The sequence below is a fragment of the Cygnus atratus genome, chromosome 5 (genome assembly GCF_013377495.2).
Source record: "Cygnus atratus isolate AKBS03 ecotype Queensland, Australia chromosome 5, CAtr_DNAZoo_HiC_assembly, whole genome shotgun sequence".
Taxonomy (NCBI): domain Eukaryota; kingdom Metazoa; phylum Chordata; class Aves; order Anseriformes; family Anatidae; genus Cygnus; species Cygnus atratus.
The window spans coordinates 31701196-31726647 of record NC_066366.1 but is presented as its reverse complement, the minus strand read 5'-3'; the positions used below and the strand labels follow the sequence as shown (position 1 = coordinate 31726647).

At 39.8% G+C, this 25452-nt stretch overlaps 1 protein-coding gene across 1 annotated transcript in view; it reads right to left on the bottom strand.

The window, feature by feature from the left end:
- The window catches only part of SPTBN5 (spectrin beta, non-erythrocytic 5), a 97229-nt gene that overhangs the window by 57356 nt on the left and 14421 nt on the right, over positions 1–25452 (bottom strand). The window contains exons 10-31 of the mRNA XM_050711324.1: positions 25125–25325; positions 23843–24049; positions 22795–22986; positions 21910–22062; positions 21213–21343; positions 19277–19528; positions 18301–18588; positions 17451–17697; positions 16539–16678; positions 15133–15232; positions 13689–13859; positions 13423–13587; positions 12421–12647; positions 11391–11577; positions 10368–10568; positions 8920–9036; positions 8047–8210; positions 6289–6421; positions 5311–5456; positions 4235–4349; positions 2108–2218; positions 820–999 (exon numbers count right to left, since the gene is read on the bottom strand). Coding sequence (XP_050567281.1) covers positions 820–999; positions 2108–2218; positions 4235–4349; positions 5311–5456; positions 6289–6421; positions 8047–8210; positions 8920–9036; positions 10368–10568; positions 11391–11577; positions 12421–12647; positions 13423–13587; positions 13689–13859; positions 15133–15232; positions 16539–16678; positions 17451–17697; positions 18301–18588; positions 19277–19528; positions 21213–21343; positions 21910–22062; positions 22795–22986; positions 23843–24049; positions 25125–25325 — 3828 coding nt within the window. The remainder of the gene's footprint in view (positions 1–819; positions 1000–2107; positions 2219–4234; positions 4350–5310; positions 5457–6288; positions 6422–8046; positions 8211–8919; positions 9037–10367; positions 10569–11390; positions 11578–12420; positions 12648–13422; positions 13588–13688; positions 13860–15132; positions 15233–16538; positions 16679–17450; positions 17698–18300; positions 18589–19276; positions 19529–21212; positions 21344–21909; positions 22063–22794; positions 22987–23842; positions 24050–25124; positions 25326–25452) is intronic.

Below are 25452 nucleotides of genomic sequence, written 5' to 3'. Positions count from 1 at the left end.
AGCTTGCCTTGTTCTTACTATCTTCCCTAGGTCACTGTCAGAAAAAGGATGCTGGACAAATAAGCCTTTCACCTACATCAGTAGAGCTACTGTAATTTTCTTAAGTCTTATTCTTACTCATTTTATCTCCTCCTTGACAGTTCTGCACAGGAAAATGAAGTCTTAACAGTTAAAAAAAAACCAAGAAAACAAACCCTCAAAAAAAAAAAGAGTTCCAAAAAGAGCATCCTTTACCTCTAATCCTCTAACCACACAACATATCTGTGGATGAAATAAGACAGGTAATGCTGGTTTTCAACACTTTTAAGAGATTTAAAGTGGATTAGCCTTGTGTACAGAAACCTCTTGTGCTAACACAAAAGCATCATGTCCAATCTTATAGTGGTCTTAATTTCAGCTCACAACCTTAAAATGAATTTATGTGAAGTTTTGTCAAGGTGAACTTATCCAGGTTATTCTCTGCTTTCCAGCAAACATGGAAACAGGATACAAACTACCAGAGGCAGCTTTAATTGACATCAATGTTACACCTGGAATGGTTCAAGAATATGGGGAAAGCAAAAGTATTCTAGAAATCCACATTAGCAATTCCTTCACCCCCATATGAAGCACAGGAACAGAATAGCCAGCATTAATATGAAGAAGGATTGGCTTTTTTCCCCATATCATATATGGTATTTAATAAAAGAGGACACCCTTGCTGTTTTGGTACTTGGCACTGTAGTACTTGTACCAATAACTTACTAGTATACCCATGATTGACACACATTGAGGGCAGCCTTCCCCACGTACAAAGGGAGAAAAGGTAGAAGTGCTTACTAGTGCCTGAAATTGGTAAAACTTGTGTGCTTTTTCCAGAAGTTTCTTACGCAGTTCCACTTTAGATTTCAGAGCCTTCCAGTTGGTCACTATTGCCTGCTGCTTTGTCTTCAGGTCTGCTACCTGCTTCTTTGAGCAACGGGTCAGCACATGATCTGCAGAATGGATCAGTTCCTGCAGCTATACAGAGAGAAGAAAGAAGAGGGTAGGAAAGAGAGTTATAGAGATTCAGCTAATATTAGGAAAATTGTGATAAGGGCTTTGTTAATTATACATCAAATTACAATTCAAACCACATTCTCTGACCTAAATTTTCTCATGTTGAACAGAAGTATCCCTAGTTTCAGTTCTGTGGAATAACAGTGACATCCAGTGTTTGCTATGGCTCATCACAACTGTGATTTTTCAATTAGACAGATACATTTACTCTTTTTAAAAAATCATAGTTAATATATAAGCAATGCAAATAATAGGTACCTATACCTTGTTTTCCCGAATGACAGTATAGATTAACTGTAACTACATTCTGTTCATGCTCATCTCATCCTCTTTTACCTTTAAAAGAAAGAAGCAGCTGGTGGTATCAATTTTAGCATTATCTGCAGTAAGGCCAAGAGATGTGGCCACTGATAAGTGATGCTGGGATAGCTACTTCAGTATAACACACATTGTGTTAACTATAGCATTACATTTGCAAAACAAAGGGATAAAAAGTCTCCTAGATACGAGGAAGCTTTCTAAGCAACAGCTGTTTTCATGAGCTGAAACTTCATAAATTTGTGTAACAAGCCTTATCCTTCTTTTCTTTCTCACATTCCAATTCCTAACCCACTAAACTTGGTGAAATTTCCAGACTGTTGCCCCATCCTTCTTTCTGTAATCCTCTATAATCAATTAACACATTTGGTGTTCAATCAGTCTCTCTACTTATTAAACAGATTCTGGATTTTTCCTTGTAATCACCTGGAATGCTTTGAACAAGGTGGTACACATCATAAAGCTTGGCATAATCATACATTTCAAATAGCATCAAAAACATCCTTGTGAATCACTTCAATAGTCAGCACTCACTATAATTTGTCCCTTATTTGTAAGGTTTTAAATGACCTACTTTATCGTTGCCCACAGACCTTGAACACATTAAAAAAGCGGGAGGCTCTGAGGAAGAGCCTTAGGGTTTACCAGGCTTTTATAGATAAGTTCATAAATGTAAGTAATTGTCATTTTATGATTGTCTTGGAAACCTAGATTTTGGGTACACATTAAAGACCACAAATCACTTTCTTACCTGCTGTTCATTCCCAAGGAGCTCATGCTCCAGTGCCACATGGTTCCGAAGCTGGGTTTGCACACCCCTCATGTCCTTTGCAATACCATCTGGAATACTTTTGGACTTCTCCTAGCAAGGGTTAAAATCAAAGCAAGCTTTGTTAGTTACTACTTATAAGTAAAACACATTAGAGTTCTACTTCAGTCACTCTGTGTATGCACACTGCACGGTTAAGGACTACCATTCTGGGTTATTCAACGAGAACTGTAAAAGGAAGCCATTAGGATTCTGTCCTAGCACATCTGTCGTAGTAACTCACTGGTAAGCATCTCAGTGATTATGCTACTCAACTTCACTGTGAGAGATGAAGGTTCAAGTGTTTCCTTGGTCAAACAATACAAGAGAACGTCTTATAGGCTTGGGGCTGTGAATCAATCTTGAATAGCCACTGCAGAGACATATAGTGAATTCTTAAAGTAGCATTGACAGATGGTAGTTTCAGGCCATTCTTTGGGACACAGGTGGTCTATCTGTGAACCATCTTCAGATAAAAATTTAGTTATACTCATCCAGGAAAGATAAGTTAAAAATGGAATACATGCAAAGAAGGATTATTGTAAAGATGAGAGAAACTGAGTGATCATCACATAAGAGGAGACTTAAGCATCTCTTTAGCTTAACAAAGGTTCTCGGGGAGGATTTAGTTGTTACACAGATGTGCACTGGAAATGCTTCAAGCAAAGAAAAAAAAAAAAAGCATTTCAGCTGGAGGACAATGCTGTCACTAGATTAAAATGGTTGGAAACTTGCTCCAGGTACATTTAGATGAAAATTAGAAGAACATTTCGAACCACTGGAGAAGTGCATTTCTGTAACAAAATCACAGGCTTGTTTGGGGTACCAACAATGTGTCTTGGTAAGGTGCTGTAAAAGGAGATGCATATTGTAGTTGCCTATTTACAGCACGGCAGTTGGTCACCTAAGAGAGATCTTCTACTACTATATTCCTACAAGAAAAGGCATTCCCCGCTAGACATCTGAGCAGGGAACACAGGAATGGATGGGCATAATGACTGAATTTTTCTCCCACTCAGCAATGAAGTTTATTAACAGGATATGATGCAAGAAGTGCATACTGTTTACCTGGGCCAAATCCAGCATAGGGATAAACCAGGAGTTGGTTTGTAGAGTGTTTCTGAACTGTCACTTGTCACAGCTACAGAATTAACTACTTCATTATTACAGTTAAATATGTGCCAGGTTCTGAAAACCTCAGCTGGTATATAGCGGAATACATTATATTTGATTTTCCATTCATAACAGGGAAAGAAAACAGGAGTAACATTGTTGAATAGGGTAGCCTTTGCCAGTACAAGCAAGTGGAAAATCTACTGCACTTCACCCAGCAAAGCTCTGTTGCCTTGCAAACAGTGGAAGCTCTGTTGGATTGCCCCCTCCTACACACACCCACATTAGGGAAACCACACCTCTCAGTACAGCAAGGATGTGGTTTCTCTCCAGAAATTCTTTAGGATTCTCAGATAAAACAGAGAGAGGTCTGAAGATTTTCACTGGGACTTTGCCCGCCCCCCCCCTCATTTTCATACTGGGAGTCTAAAATTATTACCAGTACTGGCCACTGGAACAAGAATAAAAGAACTCATTTTTGGCCTATCTTTGCATTGTCACATGACTGCCTGACACCCTTCCAAGTTAATGGTTGCTGTAAACCAGACCAATGCCTTTTCCACTGGAGAGTTCTTTCTTCAGCACATAAAGCTACAATAGTGTACAAAGAAGAACAGTGAGGCAGTAAACAGTTTCTTAGTCAGGCTTGATGACCGAAAACAATATTACTATATGCATTGCAATGTGAGACAACTTAGTTCAAGCCCTGGTCTTCTTGGCTTCTCCCACAGATCTGCAACTCTAGCTGTACTCAATTTCACCAGTGTTTCTCCTAAGGTGACCAGTCAGGTGTTTAAAAATTACCCAAGAATTATTTTTGAGCACTTTGAGTAATCAGTTTCCTTACAGAGATTTTTAGAAGGCAGCAGTAAGCATCTTAAGAATCTTAAGAATACTCCACAAACTAAGCTGAAATGTATGTTCTCATTATGAGAGACTTTCCCAATATTTTTTTACCTCAATATGGGCCAGAGCATCTGTCAGATCTTGGTAACACTTGTGAATCACCTCGGCATCTTTCAGCCGCTCACCTCGTAATCTGGCAATTTCCAACAGCTCCTCCCAGGATTTCCTAGGAAGGAATGAGGGGAAAAAGAACACATGTAAGACATGCAAACTAGAAGTAAAGGAGATTAATGGTCTGAAGAAAGACTAAGAACAAGTTCTCCTCTTATTTTTTCAGTCCTGCTATTAAATTCTGTTGAAGTGATTCTCTGAGGGGCAGCACATCTGTCATCCTACTCTGCCCATGTCCTCCTGTCTGCTCCAGGCACTTAAATTGATGCCTACATCAGGGCACCCCTCTCCAATATGCTCTTCAGGTTTTATATGCTACAGCCTTTGGCAGCTATATGGGAGAAGGGGAGGAAGATAGTGGGAAGAAAAACTCCCGAATGAAGCACATGCATGAAGCTCTAAAGATGCATACAACATCTCCTCAACTACATGAAGCTGTCCCCCTAAAACTGCCACACCAACATGGACACCAAAAGGATGACTGAATCAGGTTCTCTTCTGATTTCTAGTGCCAGGGCTCAGTACCATGCTCAGGTCTACAACTGACACAGCAAGATTTGGAGGACTGAATCAGACCCAGCTACTTGTTCATCTTTTTCTTTTGGGCCAGCTTGGACCAATGTCAAACATAAGGGGTTGAGAACATCTTAGCAGCTGCAGAGCAGTTATGGGATTCAAGCTCAAAAGTTAAAAGCAATAAAGATTCAACTGAACACCCAGCCCTACAGTTAGGTGATTCTGTTTCAAAGGGCAAAGGAAGTTCACTCACCCCTTGTTTGCAAAGCACCTCCAGTGCAGTTTGCAAGAAGGCAAATCAGCAAATAGATAATGTCTGCATTATGGTAGCTTATTTTTAAATGAGGCCTGGCAACCGCCCTCTGTCAAGTGAGCAAACTACGTCTTTTACAATTAGAGAACTGCGTGGATGTACCTTACCTTTTCTTATTTCTTCTCACTTCCTTTTCAAGAGTGAACTGAAAGGACAAAGCATTATAGAGCCAACACAAGTCTCCTACCTTAGTTCTTTCTGCTTCTGACGGATTTCACGGGACTCAGAATGCCCAGAGTTTAGCAAGCTTTCTGCCAGCTGCTGGCAAGTCACAACTCTTTTCCCAGCTGCTTCCAATTGGTGTTGGAATGTGTTATATTTGGCACAAAGTTGCTTTTGAAGGAAAACAACAACAACAAAGGTATTTTGAGAGTTGCTTTTTCCAAAACATATCTGCTCAGCTGTCAGAGAAACAAGTAACAAGCTGACCATATTCAGAGATGGAGAAACTACAGAGGAGGGTATCAATGACTGGATTTTACCTCCAAAGACCATGAGGAGCTAGATTGTTAGCAAAACATGAAGTCTTTGATGCAGATAGAAGGCAGAAACATGATTACCAGGGATAGCAACAAATGTTTATTTTCAATGTACAATGAATTTCAATAAATAATACATTTTTACTTCATGAATGCAAAAGCTTATTTAATACTTTAAGTGAATAATGTAGTCCAAGTTTAAGATTTAGGACACAACATATTTTGAAATAAATGTTAAAAATGAGGATTCCAAATGGCTATCGACTTCTAATGGGCTGACTTTATACTAGTTTCTGTGCCATATGAAAACGTATAGCTGTAGATACCTGTTCATTAGCCTTTGTGATGAAAAAATCCTTAATGTACACCACATTTAAATATCTGGTTATTAAAAATAGGTTTTTCTTTGAATCTCTGAAGGCTTAGGCATTTTACTGTGCAGTTGTTTCATGCAGTTCAGGTCCCACAGTAACAGGATGCAAGTATCTAGCAGTGCTGCCTGCCTGTCATACCCAGTCAGTCTTTCCCGCTCACCCTTCAACCTTTTCTTTTCCTGTCTCCTAGTGATTTATACTTAATTCTTTCTTTATCTTTTGAGTTTTCAAGGACAGCCTTAGAATCTTTTTACAGTCTGACTGACTGCATACAGTTTGCTTGTTTTTAAGATTGTTGCTCAAAAAACTCACCAAGACATGCTCATAATCATTTCCATAGTCTTCAGAGCTTGCTGCTTGTTTCTGCTGAGTGATCCAGTCCTGCAGATCTTCATATTCCCGTAGGAACTCATGCAAGACAAGAGTCTCATCCAGCTTCTTCCCTCTGTTGGGGGAACGAGACAAGTACAAGACAATACAATTAGACGGTGGGAATAAAAGTGGAGGGCAATGAATAACTTTCTTCCCACTGATCACCAAAGCGTCTCATCATCAAAATTCACTGTCTCTGATAAAAGAGCTGACTTTGTTTCTCACAACTGGAAAGGACAGTTGTAGGATGACAGCTGTCAGCCAGGTCAGACTCACTGGCTGAGGTTTCCAGAAGAGCACAGTACCTTGCTGAGCTCTCTCCCTGTTCAGTTTTGTTTGTTTTTAAATGAGAATACCTTTTCTTTTGAACCTGTCTTTCTAAAGACGATTGTGGTACTTATGAAAATGAGAAGGAAATCTAACTAAAGTTGTTGCACCAGGAAGGCAAGTGCTATGAAAGACATTCTATGTAATTCAGCTCACATTACATATGCAGCAAAACTGCTGCAACTTGCTGCATATTTATGATTGCCTAGAGTATCTTATAATACAGCCTGACACACTACAGGCCTTACACAGTAAACAAAATTCTAACTTTCCATCTGTTAACACTACCTTTCATTGTGCAAATCATTCAAGCAAAGGTGAACCTTGTTTGAATCACAAATGTTCATCACAAGAGATGGAGCCTGCTCAGAGTGTCCATCCCACCAAGGGGAATGCAGACAAGAAGTACAAAGCAGAGCACCAATCAGGCACCAGGAGACCCAGATTAATGTTAAGCATGAAACAACACAGAACATTTCTGCATTCAACATACTCAAATATTTTATTATTTCTAGATCATTTATTTCTCTGAACTTCTAATTCACAGGAATTTCTATTCATGCTTCTACTTTTTAAATTGTAAACAAAATAGAAACAACAGGTAAAACATCCGCATTACTGTGGACTTAAGTATTCCAATTTTCAGACTCCTTTATTTATTATGCTACTTGCAGAGCCCTATTCCTTTTCTGAGTGATTTTTTTTTGTGGAGCAAAATCCTAAAATGTTCAAACAGACATTTGTTCCTTCCCAACAAGCTAAATGTATTTTAAAACCCTGGGTACAAGAAAACTGCCTTGCTATAAGTTTTTACTGTAATAATAACAGAAAGGAAGTGAAATAAAAAGTAAATGACTCGTTCACGAATAAAAGCCTTCCTGTACTAACACTGCCACAGGGCATAAAAATAAGTGTAACTGTAATTGCCTCTCTTCTGCTATGTAATGAATCAAGTCATTTTAAAGCAACACTAAGGAAACCTTTTAAAAACAAATCTTCCCCTGCCATTTGATAGCAGATTCCAAATAAAAGGAAAATCAGAATCTGGCATCTCAGGTCACTTTAAGGAGGACGATGAAGTGTGAAGAGGAAATTTGGAGGCTTCAAATCCTTAATATGCAGTGAAAGTCCTTAAACAAAATGTAGAGCTTTTGCTTAGTAATAATAAAAAGCTCATAGGTGCACAGAATTCAAATACAGAAACAAGCAATTTCTTGCATACAATTAGAAAAAGTAGAGTTGATAGATATGATCAAAATTCTAGTGAAGTAACTGGAAATATTCTTTATTGACTTTAACAGGCTTTTAATCAAACCTAGGATCCAGGGGGCAATTTAGATTAGAGTCAGTTATATATTTTCTAGTTCATACCTTGCTGCTGCTAGTTCCTGCAACTCCTGCAGTCTTGCGTGAACTTGTTGCTTTGGTGCATCAACCTCAACATACTGGATAGAGCCCACAAGAGGAAGATTTTGGGCACTTTCACTTAGCTCTTTCAGCAGGTTTTGGTAAACAGCAATCTCATGCTGCAGTGCCTGGCAGAGAGAAGAGTGGAATGAGAGCAACTTGTTCAAGAGTACCACTGTTTGAAATTTTGCACCAGCCTATGGTGTAATCGATGAGACATTAAAAGAGAAGAAAAACTTTCTGGAAGTATGTGACATTTCCATGACTTGAACAATTTCAGATAATTTTCTCTCAATATTTTTTGGAAAAAAAAAAAAAAAGGTACATAAAATCAAACAAATTGGATGAATGAAGACAATTAGAAATTCCTCATACATTTTTAGGCAAAGTATTCCTGGAATAATAATACTCAATCTGTATCTTTGATTCTAGGAAAAAATAAATAAAGCTTCTCCATGCATATGTCGAGACTGAAAAGCAGGTATCAGATCACAGTTAGTTTGGCCTCAGAAAAATAAGATGAGAATATTTATCATTCTCTTTTCTTGCCAAACTACTGTTCATTCATCACTAAAGTGTGTTTCTTGCATCCCATAACATCTGTATACTACACACATGAGACTCTTAGACTCTCTTATTCCAGAGTATGCAATGCAAAGGAGATCCTAGCTCTGTTAAAAAACTTGTTTGTCAATGGATGCATAAATTCAAATCTTATAGTGGAAATTCCTTCTCAAAGCAACATAGGAACTCAGTTCTTTCACTTAACCACAGTCACAAACTTGGAACATTTCTTATGTAATTCTTCAAGAATTACTAAAAAAACTTTTGAAATACCTTATTTTTCTTGAGGAGTTTCAGTGTTCCATCTTCATCCTTACCATAGTCCTTGCTGGTCACAAGTGGACGTTTTTCTGCTATCCAAGTCTCCAGGTCTGAAGTATTCATTAGAAACTATCAGTTAAAGAGAAAGCAAATTAACATCTACTTCAACTTCCATAATACTCATATCATTCTTTTGATCTAGTAAATTTGAAATGGAGACCTTACTACAGTAAGGTCTACTGCACTGTGATTTTGAATAACAAATAAAGACTATTTAATCCCAAGAACTACTATTTCACATGAACCAGACTAAGTTGCAGGATTCTTGGAAGAAGCTGGGTCTTATTTCTACTAACCAGTGAAGCCAAGGAAGACTTCGTTAACTTTGCAAACTCCCTGAAAAAATGCTTTCTAAATGGCAAATGGAACTTGGTTCTAAAAATGGTTCTAAATGGAACCTCTTATAAGGATTTTATATGTACTGCCAGAGCAACAATATATATATGTTGCTACGTCAAATCATATGAAGGAGGCACAGATGGAAGATTTCCGTGCAAGATAACTGAGATCTTTTCCAGACATCAAAGCTCTGGCAATAAGTTTCTAGTTGTCTTACTTTTCTTTCCTCACATTGACATTCTTATTTGACTTGTCTTTTACTAATGGTAGGTGCTAACTACTAACAATGTGATATTTCTCCTTCCACTTTCTGAGAAGTTCAAATCACCTATAAAAATCAGGCTTTGTTAAGCCTACAGTATTGATAGCTGTTTTCACAGGTGGAGGAAATAAGAGCCAGATGATCAGATTCTCCAGGGAGCATACTTTAGGTGAGCCTGTGAGCTCTGTGCAAATGCTGTTTATGTCTACAAAACTACCTGTGTCATCTGAGTAACTGTACTTCAAATGATCCACTGATGACAGAACATTTCGATTATCCAGATAAATATTTGCATGCAATCTTTTTTTTTTTTTTTTTTTTTTTAAGCAGACTAAACTTATGGTCCAATATCTTGTTGAAATAATGTGGTCAAAAGTCCTAACTTGTTCTGAGAGGAAGAGCTTTATCAGTTTTTCAATATCATTTTGTTGCTTTCAACAGACACAGGTTAGATCACTTCTTTTCTGATTTCCTTTGCATTACTTAAGTCAAAGCCTGATGCTGTATAAAGATACTGAGAAAGGAGCTACTATTAGGAAAAACGTGTGTCTTACACTCAAGCATAAGGGATGGGTACAGAGTCCAAGCTAAACCTTTAGAGCACCAACTCTGGTCTGGAGGCTGCACTCAGCTGTGCAGCCCAGCTCTCCATTCCCTTGAGTCTTACCCCAAGTAGCCTAAGTGAATTCCAGGCCCATTAAAGGGAGAGACTAAAGCTGTTTTGTAATTCACTTCAAAACTTTAGTCCTCTTGTTTCTCTGCAAAAGCTACTCTGTGACTACTCTGCTGTAATTTATACCTCCTGGAAGCCAACTGAGTGCTGCAGCTGCTTCATCCTTTCTTCACAGGCCTTCTCCAGGCCCTGCCAGGCAGTCACAAGTTCCTGGCATTTCTCATTTATTTTCTGAGCTGATGGATGCTGGCCCACAATCATTGTCCTTCCTTTATCCAGGACCCGCTGGACTTGCTGCTTGTGAGCATTCACTTCTGCCTGCAATTCCTGGGAATAAGAAAAAAGAAAAATGAGGAAGAAAGGAAGGGCATGTGATGACACAGACATTTCTATGTTCTCCTAGTCATAAACAAAACTGGCAGCTGGTGATGGTCAGCACAGTGTAGCAATTATCTATGCCAGTGAGCACAAGGACTGTTGGTTTCTACAACAGCTGCAGCCTGAGCTGCCAGTCTTATTCCCGTTTGTATAATATTCTGCTGTTAGTACTACTGTTGAGGGAAGAGATAGGATCTGCAAGGTGACAGCAGGCATCTTTAATTTCCCTCCAACCTCAGCATTGCTCACCAAAGTCCTTGGCCCAGTGCTCTGGCCTGATTCTACCCTTTCTCCTTCCCATGTTTTAGGCTCTCCTACGGGATACCATGCACTTACCTCAAGATGACATTGCATGTACAATGAGTGCAGTTAAGTATAGAACTAAAATAGTATGAGCATATGAGAGTTAAAATATTCTACTAAGACCACTGCACAAAGCAAAAAACTCACTCCTTCTATTTAGTGTGAGGTATACCAGCTTTTTTTCCACTTTTAATGGGAAGAGTTATAAAGTTTCTCAGAATTGGAATACTGTAAAACATGACAAATTTTGTAGATCCTACAGGAATTCCTTGTTTGTTCTGGAAATCATCACCACATTGCTGACTTGTCTCAATGTGCTGGAATCATACTTCAGCAAGAGTATGCCACTACATTTTGCTTGCAACAGCCTTTCTGGAAGTAAAGGAGAACACTGCAGGTGCTGGTTTGCAGACCAAGGTGAAGTCCAATGTGCCAACATGCTATAATACACTTGATTAAAGGAGTTACCTTGTGTTTTTGCAACAGGCTTTGAGCAACATCCAAAGATTTCCCACAGTTGGTAGAATAGGCAATAGGCAAACGCTCATTAATCCAATTCATCTCCATGTCATGGTAATGGTAGAACTCGTAAAGATCCACTGCAGCTTCCAGCAACTTACGTCTCTCATCAAGAGGTGCTTGTAAAGACTCAAACCTAGGGGTCAACCATTAAAATATACGTTAAACAAAGCTTTACCCCAGTCCTGCAAAGGGAATTGGCCTCTTATACCACAGGGATGATTAGAGAACACTGGACACCTACCTCTGCAATTAAACTTCAATGGATAGTACTGGCTGTACATACAAGAACCCTTTCTCCAGAAGGCTACTTTTGGCAAGTATGGAAGGGTTTTGACATGAGGGCAGAGGAAACGGGACCAGGGCTGTACGAAGTTGTGATGCTGTTGATAAGGCTTTGCAGTAATATAGCCATGCATGGATCATGCAGCTGCAATATATAGTGCTAGTGGAGAGTTAACACTCATCTTCCGTTTAGTAAGCCTACATCTAAAGGGGAATACAGTTAACGCACTATCCATGCCTCAATTTCCAGCCATTTAAGTAGTGCTCTTTGGAAGAAAGAGAATTTCAGTCCACTTTTTAGTTTAGACTTCTATGATAACAACAAACTCCAGTAGAGGGAAAAAAGATTTACACTTTTGAAGCCATAGGCTTGTCCTGTGATGTTTTAAGGAAGCTAGTCACTACTGAATACTGGATCACTGCTCCTCTTAGCAAGCAGCTGGATGACCTATAGGTAACCAATGGACCAGAGTAGGAGGGCAGCAGACAAGAAGTAAGTTCCAGCAATAAAGATCGAGGTGGGTCAACAGGCAGCTGTGCAGGTACAGACCAAAGCACTATTGTGGCAGAAACAGTAGGAAAAATAATTCCTGAGTATGGGTTAAACCTAATCAACAGAAAGACATCTTCTAGAATGTGGAACAAAAAATGCTATGTCACAAGGGGTGGAAACAGAAAGAGAGTGGCACCTCACCTTTTCAGGTATTTCTGTGTTTCCTCCAGAATCCTCTGGGAGTCAAAGTGATTGGTGGCCATTTTCCTCGCATGAGACACAATGGAGTTCATTTTCTCTGCCAGCTCACGTGTCTCATTTTCTAGCTGCCTGTGCTGCTTGAGTAGATCACGGCTGGAGCGCAGATCGTGGCCTGTCTCTGATTCCTGAAGAACCTTCTCAATTTTCTCTATCTTCTTTTTGGCATCCTACCGGGAAAAGGTTACTGCACAATCATAATGACCTTGCAACATCATTTTCTTTCACTCAGCTATTCCCATGAAAGCTTCCTGGATACAATTTTTAAATTCGTATGTTCTTTCTCGGTAACACGATGCCAGGTGTCTATAAGAGGCATCTCCTGGGAATACTTTGCTTTGTTTTCTATTTTGGTGTACTTTTCTTTCCCAGCCACTAAAGTACATGATTACAAAATCATCTCTTTGAACTGTCTTCAGTGACATTATATAAAACAAACTTCAGAAGCTTCAAATTTTAGCCTTTAATTTCAATACAACAGCAGTTTCATTAAATATTAGTATCTGGAAACAGCTTCACAGCATATTGTTCCTCTCATACAATTTGTGTGGATTACTTATTTAATGTAGTGCCATGCCTCCAACCCTCAAACCAACTCCAAGCAAGCCGGCATATTTGCATAGCGTTTAATCTTGCAGAGACTTTTGATTTGTTTCTCAGTATTCGATAGTCACATAGATGCAGTGCTGAGACAGAGTTCAGCAGCTTTGTGTCTTGGTGCCGTGCTGGCTTGCTCATAGCTTTAGTGTGCTTGACTGGCCTTATATTGGGGTTTCTCTCCTGAGACTGTAGACAAAGTCCAGTGATCTGTCTGATGTCCAAACACCTTAAAATATACTTTTATCTGCAGGGTATTCTGCTCTTTTTTGTGAGGATCACTCCATATCAACAGTGTAACCAGGTTCCTAGGCTACCCCTCCCCTCTGCAGCCCACCACCTCCTGACCTGGAGCAGTTCCATGAGCTGTTCTTGCTGCCCAGCTTGTCTCAGCTTGTCACCTCGCTCTATCATCTTGCCATATAGTTCCTTCCACTTCTTTTGTAGCTCTGACATCTTGTTCTGTATAGAAACTGCAGCATAATGGCCATCTTGAACCATCTGATTTCCTTTCTGGAAAAACACAGCACAATTTTATTTTATTTTTTTTGAGCAGATCAGCTTCTATGAAGTTTGGTACAAGATGGAAGACTTAGTTCCAAAACTGCCTTCACCTTTATTAGTGTTGCAAAATGCTTCTCATTAGCCATCATTTCCTTCTCAGCAGCCTCATGCCACTTCAGTTTGCGTAACACATTTGTTGGATCACGATATGATTCGTCTGATGCAATCTTGTACTTCTCTTCCATCCATATCAAAAGCTCAGCAGCATCACGATTAAACTCCTTACAGAAACAAATAGGATTAAATAGATTTAATTTATGTTTTTGTGTGGGTTTGCCATCCTTGCCATTAGGATCAAGCCCTGATTTTTCCAAGAGTTAGAAAATGTTATATTTTCATATGAAAGTTGTTCTACATAACCAGCACTCTTAATTAAGGAGTTATGACATTGAACTATTGAGTTCTTAAGCCCTCGGAGTAATATCTCTTAGTCCCTTTTTACAATACATACTAATCTGTTGAATTCTATTGTCAGCAAAAGTATGCATTTTTTATACACTGTTTGAACGATATGTGGTCTAACCCTCCCGTACCACTTTGTGTCTCAGCACTGGAAGCTAAGTTCTTGCCAAAAGTACTGTTAATGTAAGTATCATATATAACCAACATAAAGTGGTGTGTCCCAATTATGTATTGTGTACTTTGGTAGGTATTTTCATGTAGGAAAATACATGATCTTATAGGAAGAATAACAGTCATATTTAATGTTTATTCATTTCTTTATAAACCCTCTGAGCGAAAAAGTTTTGTGAACAGAGTCTAAGGGACATAGAGGGAACTTGCCAAATTTGCATCTACAACAGAAAGCCACGATAAAGTGTCCTGGAAAATCAAATCCCTGAGGTAAAGTCCCTTTTGTATGTATAGCAAATAAAAGCAATAAACAATAATGATGAAGACCTGATTAAAATGAAATTAAAATTCAAAAAAAAAGTTAATCTTGTTCTAACTGATGCTTTTCGAACTGTAACACAACTTGACTGATTGCTTTAAGCGCAAGAGAACAAGCACAGGTAACACTGCAGTAGCAGAACCTGACCTCATCGCTCTGAAGAAAAATTGTCACTAGGAATTCAGAATGTGAGCCAGAAGTCATCCATTGATAGTTATGAGTAACACTTTCTTTAAATATTCTCCATAATTACTTTAATCTAGAGTAAAATGTTAATTTTTGCCAAATGATTAAGGCTCAGAAGAATATTAAGTAACGAGTAGAATAAACTTATCCAGTAGGTAAAACATTCTGGTGATATTTTTCATTTGATGTCTCAATTTTTGCTTTTGTATTTTGCTCTGGTTATAGCTTTGGAAGATCTATCACCAGTGCATCACTTCCTCCCTGGATAGTGACGTTCTCTATCTCATAACCAAAGAGAAAGCGGAAAGTGAGCTGCAGTAGGAATGCTCAGCAGTTTGAGATATGTCTCTTACTAAGCCAAGGGGTGAAATTACTTCACGCATGCCTGACTAAATCTGCAGATTCAGTCATTTTACCTGCAGTTGCAGGGAATCCAACAGCCTCTGTTTTCTCTCAGCATTGCTGTGTACCAACCGTTCCCATCTTCGCCAGAGTGTAGCCATTCTCTCTTCGATACTACCAAGATAAATAACAAGTCAATGTAGTAGTAGTAGTCATATAGATGCCCATGGTTACACTGTATTCATTAGTGTGATATGACTGGAATCTAGTTCAACACATCTATTGACAGGAGGAAGTGATATATGGCCCTGTCCTACGACCATGCACAACTCATCTGGAAAGCAGCTAATGCTTGCCAGCTGCTCTGGATTTTCCTTTTGTATAGCTGTGTTACATTCATGAATTGCAGTCATGCATGTTTGACTACAACACCTAGACCCAAATATTCCACCTTAACTAATAATTTTACTTGTGATACAAGTGCAATGATGCTCTGGAATGGCCTTCTAATGGTAGTAGATTTGGCAAGAAATCTGGTTTTAAGAGCAGTTTTATGAATTTGTGGAAGGAATTGTCAAGAAATTATCACTTGTTATCACAAAACCACAGTCTGTTTGACCTAAGAGGTCCATTCTGACCCTCAATTTCTAATTCTTTTTTTATGCAGAGTTCCCTTTACTAGATTCTAGTGGGTCTATCACAGTAAAGGAATTACAGATGACACTTGAGCTTCCACAACAACACAAAGGAGCTGTTCCTGATGATTTATTTCCTTGTGAAGTCATTTGTAAATTTTTAACAGCAAACATATTGTATACATTATAAACATACATGATACTGATAAGTGAAAGAAAAAATGAATTATGCAAGCATTTAATGTGCTTATGTTAAAGCAGTTTTAACACTATACATAGTTTATGATAAAAGGAGAATTGCTCTAGTGTTCTGTAAAATGCCATTTTTAACCTAGAACATTTCACTTATTTGTTCTGAGAGAACAGGAAGCTTATATCTTTCTAAAATACTCCCCTTTCCCTGCCCTCATCCAGCAAATCACAGTCTGGAAACAGAATCATAGAATGGCTTGGGTTGGAAGGACCTAAAAAACCACCAAGTTCCAACCCCCCTGCCATGGGCTGGGTCACCTCCCACTAGACCAGGCTGCTCAAAGCCCCATCCAACCTGGCCTTGATGTCCCATCCAGGGATGAAGCATCCACAGCTTCTCTGGGCAACCTGTGCCACTGTCTCACCACCCTCATAGTAAAGAATTTCCTCCTAACATCTAACCTAAATCTAACCTCTTTTAGTTTAAAGCCATTGCCCTTTGTCCTTGGAGTCTGAATCCTGTCTTAGAGAAAGATTTTCATTTCACTCTAATCATACTGGATCATTTATTAAAACTAAATGCTTCCTGTGGAATCCCTGTTTTTTCTAGACCCCCCCCTTGGAACAAAAAGAGGGAAGGAGTTTGGACTCACGCGTGAGATGCAAAGTGCCTGCTTTCTATTAGGTTCACCCCATTTTCATTAAGTGCTTCAACTCGTCTCTTCAGCACCATTAGCACTTGTTCAAATTCACGATGTTGTTTCAGCAGGCTCCGAACAGCATCTACATGGTCCTGCATTTAAGAAAGAAAAATTGAACAATTTTTTTCTAGGTCATATGTTGTTTCTGTAGCAAAGAAAAAAGAAAAGGACCTTACTATCTCCCTTCTCTTTCAGACAGATGGACACTGTACATTTAGCACATGCATAATACATTCAGGGCTTTAAACAAGCAGCAGATGTGTTTAGGCTTGTATCATATCTGTTTCCCCATCTTATGTTTGTTCCTAAATTATGGTTTTTTTTCACCTTTTAAGAAAATCTGTATTCTGCATCTATATGCCAGCATGGCCTTAATTAATAAAATCTCCAGTGAAGGAGAATAAAATTATCCTTCACTGATCTTGTGAATATGATCTGCATTTGGTTTTTCCCTTCATTTGGTTTAACATTTTTAACATAATTATTGAAAAGAAAAAACGTATTTTTTTTTAAACTGAGGTTTTTATTTCAATGAAAAAAACCTAATTATGCTCAAGCTCAAAACCTTTTTTTAGCATTAGACACCAAACTGGTCACTGAACTGTTTTTAAATCATCTGACATGCAAACACAGCAACAGATCACAACTCTAGCTATTTTTAAAAATGTTTTTGAGACAATGTGTCTCCTTTTCATTATGATGAATAAGAACATAAGAACATGAATAAGAACCTGAAAGTCGAGTTTCAAAGTATGAAATGCCATAACCATAAGAATGAGGAAGCTGATTTAATTAAGAAAATTGTTGTGACTCCCTGGATGGGGAGAGGAATTAGGAAGAAACAAAATCAGTTGCTGTACGTACCCCAAGGTCATCTCCCCGGAGAAAGGCCTCATGGCTAGAGAGGGCAGCATTGATACGGTCTCCTTCCCTGTTGAACTTCTGCAATTCCAGGCCATCCTGCAGCTTTTTCTGTCTCTGCTCCCACATCTTTTCCAGCTCTTTGTTCTCCTGGGCAAGCCTCTCCATGTACTGTAGGACATCTTTGGTCCTGCTGTTACTGGGTTGTTCATGGATTACTTTGCGCCCAAGCTCTTCTAGCTGCACAAATCTTCCCAGTGAGAAAGAAAAGTGATACCTCACTGCATGAGGGCATACGAATTCTCTTCTACCACAGCTAATTTTTCTCTAAGCAGTACCTAGACACTAAGCTTTCCTCCCTCCCACTTGCTCTTTCCCTGCTAGCCAATATTGTACACTACAAAGTGCATGTAGTTGTTTGCTCAGAGATACAGGCTAGAAGTGGTAGGAAAGATTTCCCTATTTGGTTTGAAAACCCATATAAATAGGCTTTCCCATTAAATGGACAAGAAGAGTCAACTCTGTATCTGGAACTTGATAATGATACAGAGGAACAGAACTGAAGATGATAGCAACTGGAAACATAAGGCCTAGGAAGAGAAGAACTGGGTGAAATGAAATGAAACACTACTCCAAATAGACATCTCCCCCTTCTTGCCATCAGTATAAAAATGCAAAAAATAACTGGATTTTGTGTTCAGACATCTCCTTTTGACATTAAGTTTCATGAGCGTTTAAATAAACGCTCAGTGTAATTTTCATGCACAATTTATGTACACGACAGACAAGTTTCATCTTCACAGTACTGTTGTAATATCACTCCACTCTGCCCAGCCTGATAGAATCTCTTTACCTTTCCTTCTGAGACCTAATTTCTTTCAGAAGGTCCTGATGTTCCCTCAGCAATTGCTCTGCAGAAGCCACATCCACGCCCATTTCTTCACTGCTCAGTTTCTCCCTGATGCCTTCTCCCCACAGCAGGAGCCTGCGGCTCTCTTGCAGGAAGGACTGTTGATTTTGAGCCTGCTGCAGAACGTCCCGCTTCTTTTGGGTCTCCAACTTGAGCTTTGTCAAAAGCCTCTCCATGTTCTCCACCTGCTCCGTGATGGCCTTGCTCTCCGCAGGGTTGGTGTCTTTAATGCTACAGCAAGAAATCAAATACATTCAATTGGATGAACAGCTTCAGGCATTTAAAGCTTGAGGCAAGGCTCTTTAAAAGTAATAGATTTGGGTATTTACATTTCTGTTAAGAAGAATGTCAGCTAAGGTACCAAATACTCTAAACTAGAAAGAAATATTGGTGTGAAAATGGTGTACTGAATAAAATACAGCCTCTTGAAAGACTCTGGTAACATTCTTGTGGTTCAATTAACTCATTCCCATTGTGAATGTAAAGACTCAAGGAAGTAAAAATCTTTAAATTCCTGTTTCAAATTCAAACCCTAGTGCACAATTCTCTGTTATCTTTCTTCTTTCATCTTTGCTTCCCCTGATTACTGTCTTTCAGGACCTAAATGATAACAAGTACAAAATGTGGAATTAACTCCCATTAGCAGAGGCAATTTGACAGAGCCACAAACAATCCTGTGGTTTTTACAGATTCCTTCTACAACAGCAAAGCCTGGAGACAAACACTTCATCAATCACAGAGGCATACTAAAGAAATATATGCTATATTATAATACTATAGAAACAATATATATAAAATAATACTATAAAGAAATTCCAAGGGAAACTTCACAGGCTGCTCATTCTCTTCATAGCCATTATTTACAACATGATCTTAGAAAATTAACACAGAATATGGAAACAAAGAGCACATTCCTTACGATTTTGCAACACTCCTCAAGTATTCAATTTTCCTCTCCATCACCAGGACCTCTCTCTCGACTGCAGACAGTTCGCGCTTGTTTGACTCCAGCCCAGCAGGTGAGTTCCCTGGTTCCAGATCCCTGAGCTGTACCATCTTGTTTTGTAGTAGTACTCCAATGCCCTGACAGTCCTGAAGAAAGGTCTTCACATCAGCCACTCCAATCAGTTCTGATCCCTTCTCCTCCTTCAGCAATTCCATGCGTTCCCACCTTGGAGAGAGAGAGAACCCGATTACTTGCATGTAGCCTCAGCCACTACCTCAGAACATGCCACCACCTAAAAAACGGATTCAGTGTGTAGCCTTTGTTATACAAAGTTTTAGCCATAGTGAGATTTGTTTCTGAGTTGAATTCAGAAAGCAAGAAGGGAAGCATATATCCTTTTTCTACTCATTGAAGTATGTAACAGACTTCATCAGAACTTAAGTGGGCTGAGGACGTGAAAAACAGTGCTCCCCAGCAACCTCAGAGTTCATCACAGTGACATCTCAAACAAGGGAATCCTGTTCAGGTGACCAGAAATACTGAACATGATGCAAATAAACAGCACTGGTTAAAACTAGGACCTGGCTGTGCCTCACAGTTCCAGTTGGGTGGAATGTACAGGAACATGTATACAACAGGTACCAAAGATACTTGGTGAAGACAAACAGGATTTACTGTTCCTTTCAATATTTGCGAAGGGCACCCTCACCCCAACCAATTAACCAAATCAGTTGCTGCAGTACAATATAAATAGAACTGTTTGAATTCACTGCTGTTACCTGAGGATGGATTCACATTGTGCTTTCCCTATGCTGCAGTTTAAATATCTCAGTGTCAGGGGCCTGAGGGAACCCCCCAGTCCTGGATGTATGACATCGGGCTCAGGACCAGCCTAGAGCTAGTGCAGCCGAGGCCTTCCCTCTTCCTGCTAGTGACAGTGGGGACAGCTGGGACTCACACCTGACCCTGGCTACCATCCTGGGCCTGCCCTGTTTGCCTCCCTGTGGGACTGACCCTGCCTGCCAAGGCCCCTCTCCCATCCCCATCCCCTTGGCTCCCAGCTCCCCATCCCATACAGAGCAGCCAGCCCTTGCTGTACTCTGACTGTCAGCTCAGGCTGTTTCAGCCATAAGCTGTTGCTGTGGGACCTGGTCCATGGAGCAATGTGTCCCCCTGAAACATCCCTGGGGGGACTCTGATCTGGCCCAGGACCCACATACCCTGGCCGTGACCAGGGCAGTCCTGAGCAGGCTCCCCCAGCGAAGGCTTGTGCAAGGCACATGGACAGCCATGCTGTGAGGGGAGGCCAGCGTGCAGGCCCAAGTTCCTCTTCTTCCCCCGTGGGGGTTTGGCTGCAGGCTCAAGGGCCCTGTCCTGCTGGTGGTTGCGGGGACAGACTTGGCAGGGAAGGGAGAGGTGCCAGGGCTGACCCCAGCCCTCGGTTGCTGCTCTCCTCAGAGGCTGTGCTGCGGGGTTTGGCCCAAGCTACAGCCTGGCTGCATCACAGCCCTGCTCCAGCCCAGGCATGGCCCTGCTGACTGAGACCCTCAGCCTTCACCAAAGATGGATTTCCCGTCCTGACTGCAGCCTCTCCTGTCATCATTAGGGCTACAAGCTTCCCCTGTGCCTGATGGGCCCTGGCTGTGAGGCCCAGCTCCTCTGGGGAGCCCCAGACTGCTGGTCCCAGGAAGCAGCACCTTAACCTTTTGCCCCATTCCCACGCTGTTGGTGACAGCTGGAACCAAACTCAGCAAACTTCAGCTACATACAAAACCCTCCCCTCAGGCCAGTTCTGGGAGTTAAAAATTTATCAGGCTGGAAATCTCAGTGCAGTTTAGATCAGGCATGAAAAGGTCAGCTCTCCAATTGCCACCAGGTGACATTCTCCATTTCCCAGTAGCACCTTTACCTGTTATTGATCTCTTCCAACCAAATCTGGATTTCAGCACATTTGCCAGGACTGCTCTTTCCATATTTAACAGCTAAATTTTCAATTTCTCCCAGTTGACCTTTCCCTGCAGCCAGTTCTGTTAAGAAACTCTAAAACAGAAAAGGTACAAAAAGAAGAACTTGAGTTTTTTTTTTTTTTTTTCTTCAATTCTACGGACACAGTTCTCAATCATTTTTTGTAGGCACTCATCTTCTACTTTGACAGGTGACATCTCCACCTTGCTGTTCATTTACCTGCCTACTGACACAATACAGACCCGCACATGCAGTTCCCCTATAGACCTTCTGACTCCTCCTGGTGTGCACACTATGTCTATGCACGTATGTCCCACTCATAGGGATGCAAGTGCACAATAGGATTTTTTATTCACATGGCATTTTTCTTTAAGTGCCATAACATAAACCACAGAAAGAAACCTTTACACCATGATATTTTTACCATGATATCATGTCCACAGGAGAAGTTAAACAGACATAATTGTATCAGCTTCAATAAGCTTGACCTAATTTATACCAAAGAAATATCTGATCTATGCACAACACTGTAAAGTTGCAACAAAAGAAGGACTCTCAAAACTCCACTTCTGATGTCTATCCATTCTTCCAAGGTCAGTCTGATTTAAAAGGGGTCATCTGCAAGCAGTGAAAAGGGATACCTGATATTTCTGTTGCACAACTTCTACATTGTCTGCTTGAGGCTGAAGAGTCCGAAAAATGTTCTCTTTTTCTTTCATCCATGACTGAAATGCTTCGCAGGAGCTACAGAAGCGGTAATATCCGATCATCTCCTCCAGAGCCTTTTTCCTGTCCTGTAAAACAGATGAAAGATCAAGTGTTGCTATAACAACTACTTTGTATTTTGAAGGAAAAAGTTCCTTGCATTTAAATAAACTACAATACACAGGTGGCAGCTTGGTAGTTTTGATTTGTTACCTTAAACTCACAATACTTCTTCCCAGAGCAACAGTGATTTACAAAGTTTAAGAGAAGCAGTTAGTGTGCTCAGCCCTGGACAGGCAGCAAGGCCACTGTGCCTCGTGCTGATGACTGAAGATTTACCGAAGATTTACCCCATACAACATGTTTTTGCTGGTTTGTTAGGCAGGACTGTAGCAGGTAGGAGTGAAAGTTAATAAATGGAGAATATGAAGAATGCAGATTACATTTGTTTACATTTTCCAGCATTGATTTAGGACTTTTTTTTTTTTCCAGTCAGGTACAGGCCATCAGCTGCAGCAAGCAAATGTTAGGAAAAAAATACACAGAAGGATCCACTCTTCAGAAAAATTTGAAGACTGGAAGGTAAATGGGAAGTTTGCCTGAATAAAGTAAATAGACAGGTTCTCATGCAGTTCGATACAAAACTTCAGTGATAATCTCAACCCTGCAAGTTCCACCCTGAATAGCAGCTGCATTGTTCCTGATTGAGGCATAGTATTGGAACTGAAAAGCAGAAGCTGGCACAGCACCTAACCTCACTTTGCATTGCTTTGGACTTGGCTATTTTTGTGAATCACATAACATTAATGGGAATGCTGTACCTCAGCCATGCTCTGTAGATTTTCATAAAGTGAGTCTATTTCATCTTGGGTCTTCCAGATGTTCTCTGGAACAAAATGAACATCTGTACTGGAGCTTCCAGGAAATGCAGTTTCAGATGTAGCCCAGGTTCGACTGAATGGTAGCTTAGTTGTCTTTTGAATCAAGTCACTTGGGACTTCCGTCTTAACCATCTGTTAAGGAAAATTTAACAGAATCAAGTGGATGAATATTTATGATTTGGATAAAAAAAATCACATAGAAGGAAAATTCGGACTTGCTAGTTCAGACCACAACATTCTGACCTTCTAAATAAAACATTTCCAGGATTTGTTTGAATATGTTTCCTTTTTTATTTATTATTTTGAAAGAATTAACCAAATAACTGAAAGACATTCAAATTTTATTTAAAGAAGTTTTATTTAGCTCAGTTTAAAATATTTTGACTAAAAATTCTCATTTTGTGCCCACATCAACAATGGGTTTTCTTAACTTTAAAAATTGCTAACAAAACAAAGAATCTGCATCCTAATGCTTTTTTTTTTTTAATACTTTTTGAAGCTAGTTGAAATGAATACTATTATGAGAATAAAGGGTGAGATGGGATCTGTGAAGGCCAGTGGAGGGAAATAATACAGATGAGCATATTTCTAGCATTTCACAGAACACTAATGAGGTAGGCTAAGACTGGTCAATGAACTTCTTCGTCATCTAAAAATTTGCTTCAATTCCAGTTCAATATTTCTACCAAATTAAAAAAAATAATTCTCATATAATTTCCATAATATAAAATTATAAAAGTATCACAGGCAAGGTAATTTTAAAACATAACCCATTCCATCCTGAAATGCAACAATTCAAACTTAACAAAACGCTTTATTCTCTTTGTTTAGAAAAGAAAATTCTGTTGAAATTGATGCCGTACTGAAAAAAAATAGATAACATTCGAACAGTATTTTTCAATTGAAAAATATTGTGTGACATTTCTAGCCAGCTTTAATAATTATAAAACAAATTAGCAAAATATGACATGACCACTCATCTACTTACAGCAGCTGGCGCTTGCTTTGCTGCGATATCAGCCTGCTCTTTCAGACGTCTCATCTCTGTGGAATAGGCTGTAATCTCCTTTTCCAGGCGCAAGTGACGATGCAGCAGTGCTTCAGCACTCGATTCGTCTTTTCCATAGTCCTTGCTGGCCAGAAGGGGTTGCCTTTCTCGCAACCATGAATTTGATTCATCAATGTCAGCAAAGTACTGAAGGGAACACAGAATTAGAAAGCACGTGGTTTCATCCTGAAGGTATCATAACCAACTCCTTTCTCTTTTGAAAATAATAAGCAAGGCAGAAATGACATTAGGTCTATAGCTATAGGGTTACCTCCAGGTGTTGTGACAGCTATAAATAAGGTGGCTCTGAAGCTTTAAGTCCTTGATATTCTTCATTATTATACCAAGTACAGATAATTCAGAGAATCACAGTGAGTAAATAGATTCAAACATTGCCTTCTATAACTCTTTAAAGAAACCTAACTAAAGGTTTATGCTGTTTAATGGTAGTGTTGAAAGAAAGCTGGAATGTACAACATTGGTAGACACTTCATAATTCCAAAATATTTGTTTCTGAAGGCTCTAAAAATTAACCAGCAATGAACAACGAACTCAGCCTACAACAAAATCGTTTTTTCCCCCAGAAGTTGGCCAAACAACAAAATAAAAACAGTAGTAGTGAAGGGAAAAGAAAGAAGTAAAACACAATAATGATGTTAAATTTACTAGATAGAGGAGAGAATTTAGACTTTGTCAAGAACAGAGCTGTTAAGCTTTGTTCAAGCAACAGACTGAGGAAAAAATGCGGGAAAGGGACAATAATAATACCTGAGACTCTGTAATGTGATCTGTGAATGCTAATTTTATAAGAGCTACCTATCTGCAGATGTGTGAATGTTTGTATATGTAAAAGACCTGTGTAGATCAGAAAGGCACAGTCAGATGTTTCCCAGGCTTTGAAAAAAATCATGGTTGATCCAAGCCTTATGGCATGCATGTTCTGTTTAGATTTTCTGTGTGGGTTGATTTTTTTTTTCTCATTCTAGAAAAAATGTCACACAGCTACCCCCAGTCACAGTACTCTGCTAGGCACAAACCACTCAAATCCCCTGCCTAGCTGGCTTGCAGGAGGGACGAGACTGAACAGCTGGAGATCTCTTTCTGATGACTGAGTGACACCTGAAGACTTCCTTGCACTGTTGCCCTGTATGCAGTGACATGGGGCAGAACCAAACCACATCTGTGTCCCCCGTACCACACGCCACAGTAAAGACCTGCTTACCTGTTTGATGAGAGCTGCTGCCTGCAGGCGGCTTTTGCGATTAGCCACCTCATCTTGGAGCTGCTGCCACAACTTTTGGAGGTTGTCTGTCTGTCTCAGGATGTCGTCCTCACGTGCAGGATTCTTCTGGCTCAGCTCCCAGCCCCTCCTCATCACATCTGCGCAAATGGCTCTGTGGGAGTTGCATTCTGCTTCGAGAGCCTAGCAGAGGGTTAGGAGACACGTGAGCTCAACTCATTCACTCACCACCATCTAAGAACAAAAAGGGGCATTCCTATTCTCAGCTACTACAATACATACATTTGCAAGAGCCCTGCGTCTTATCTGT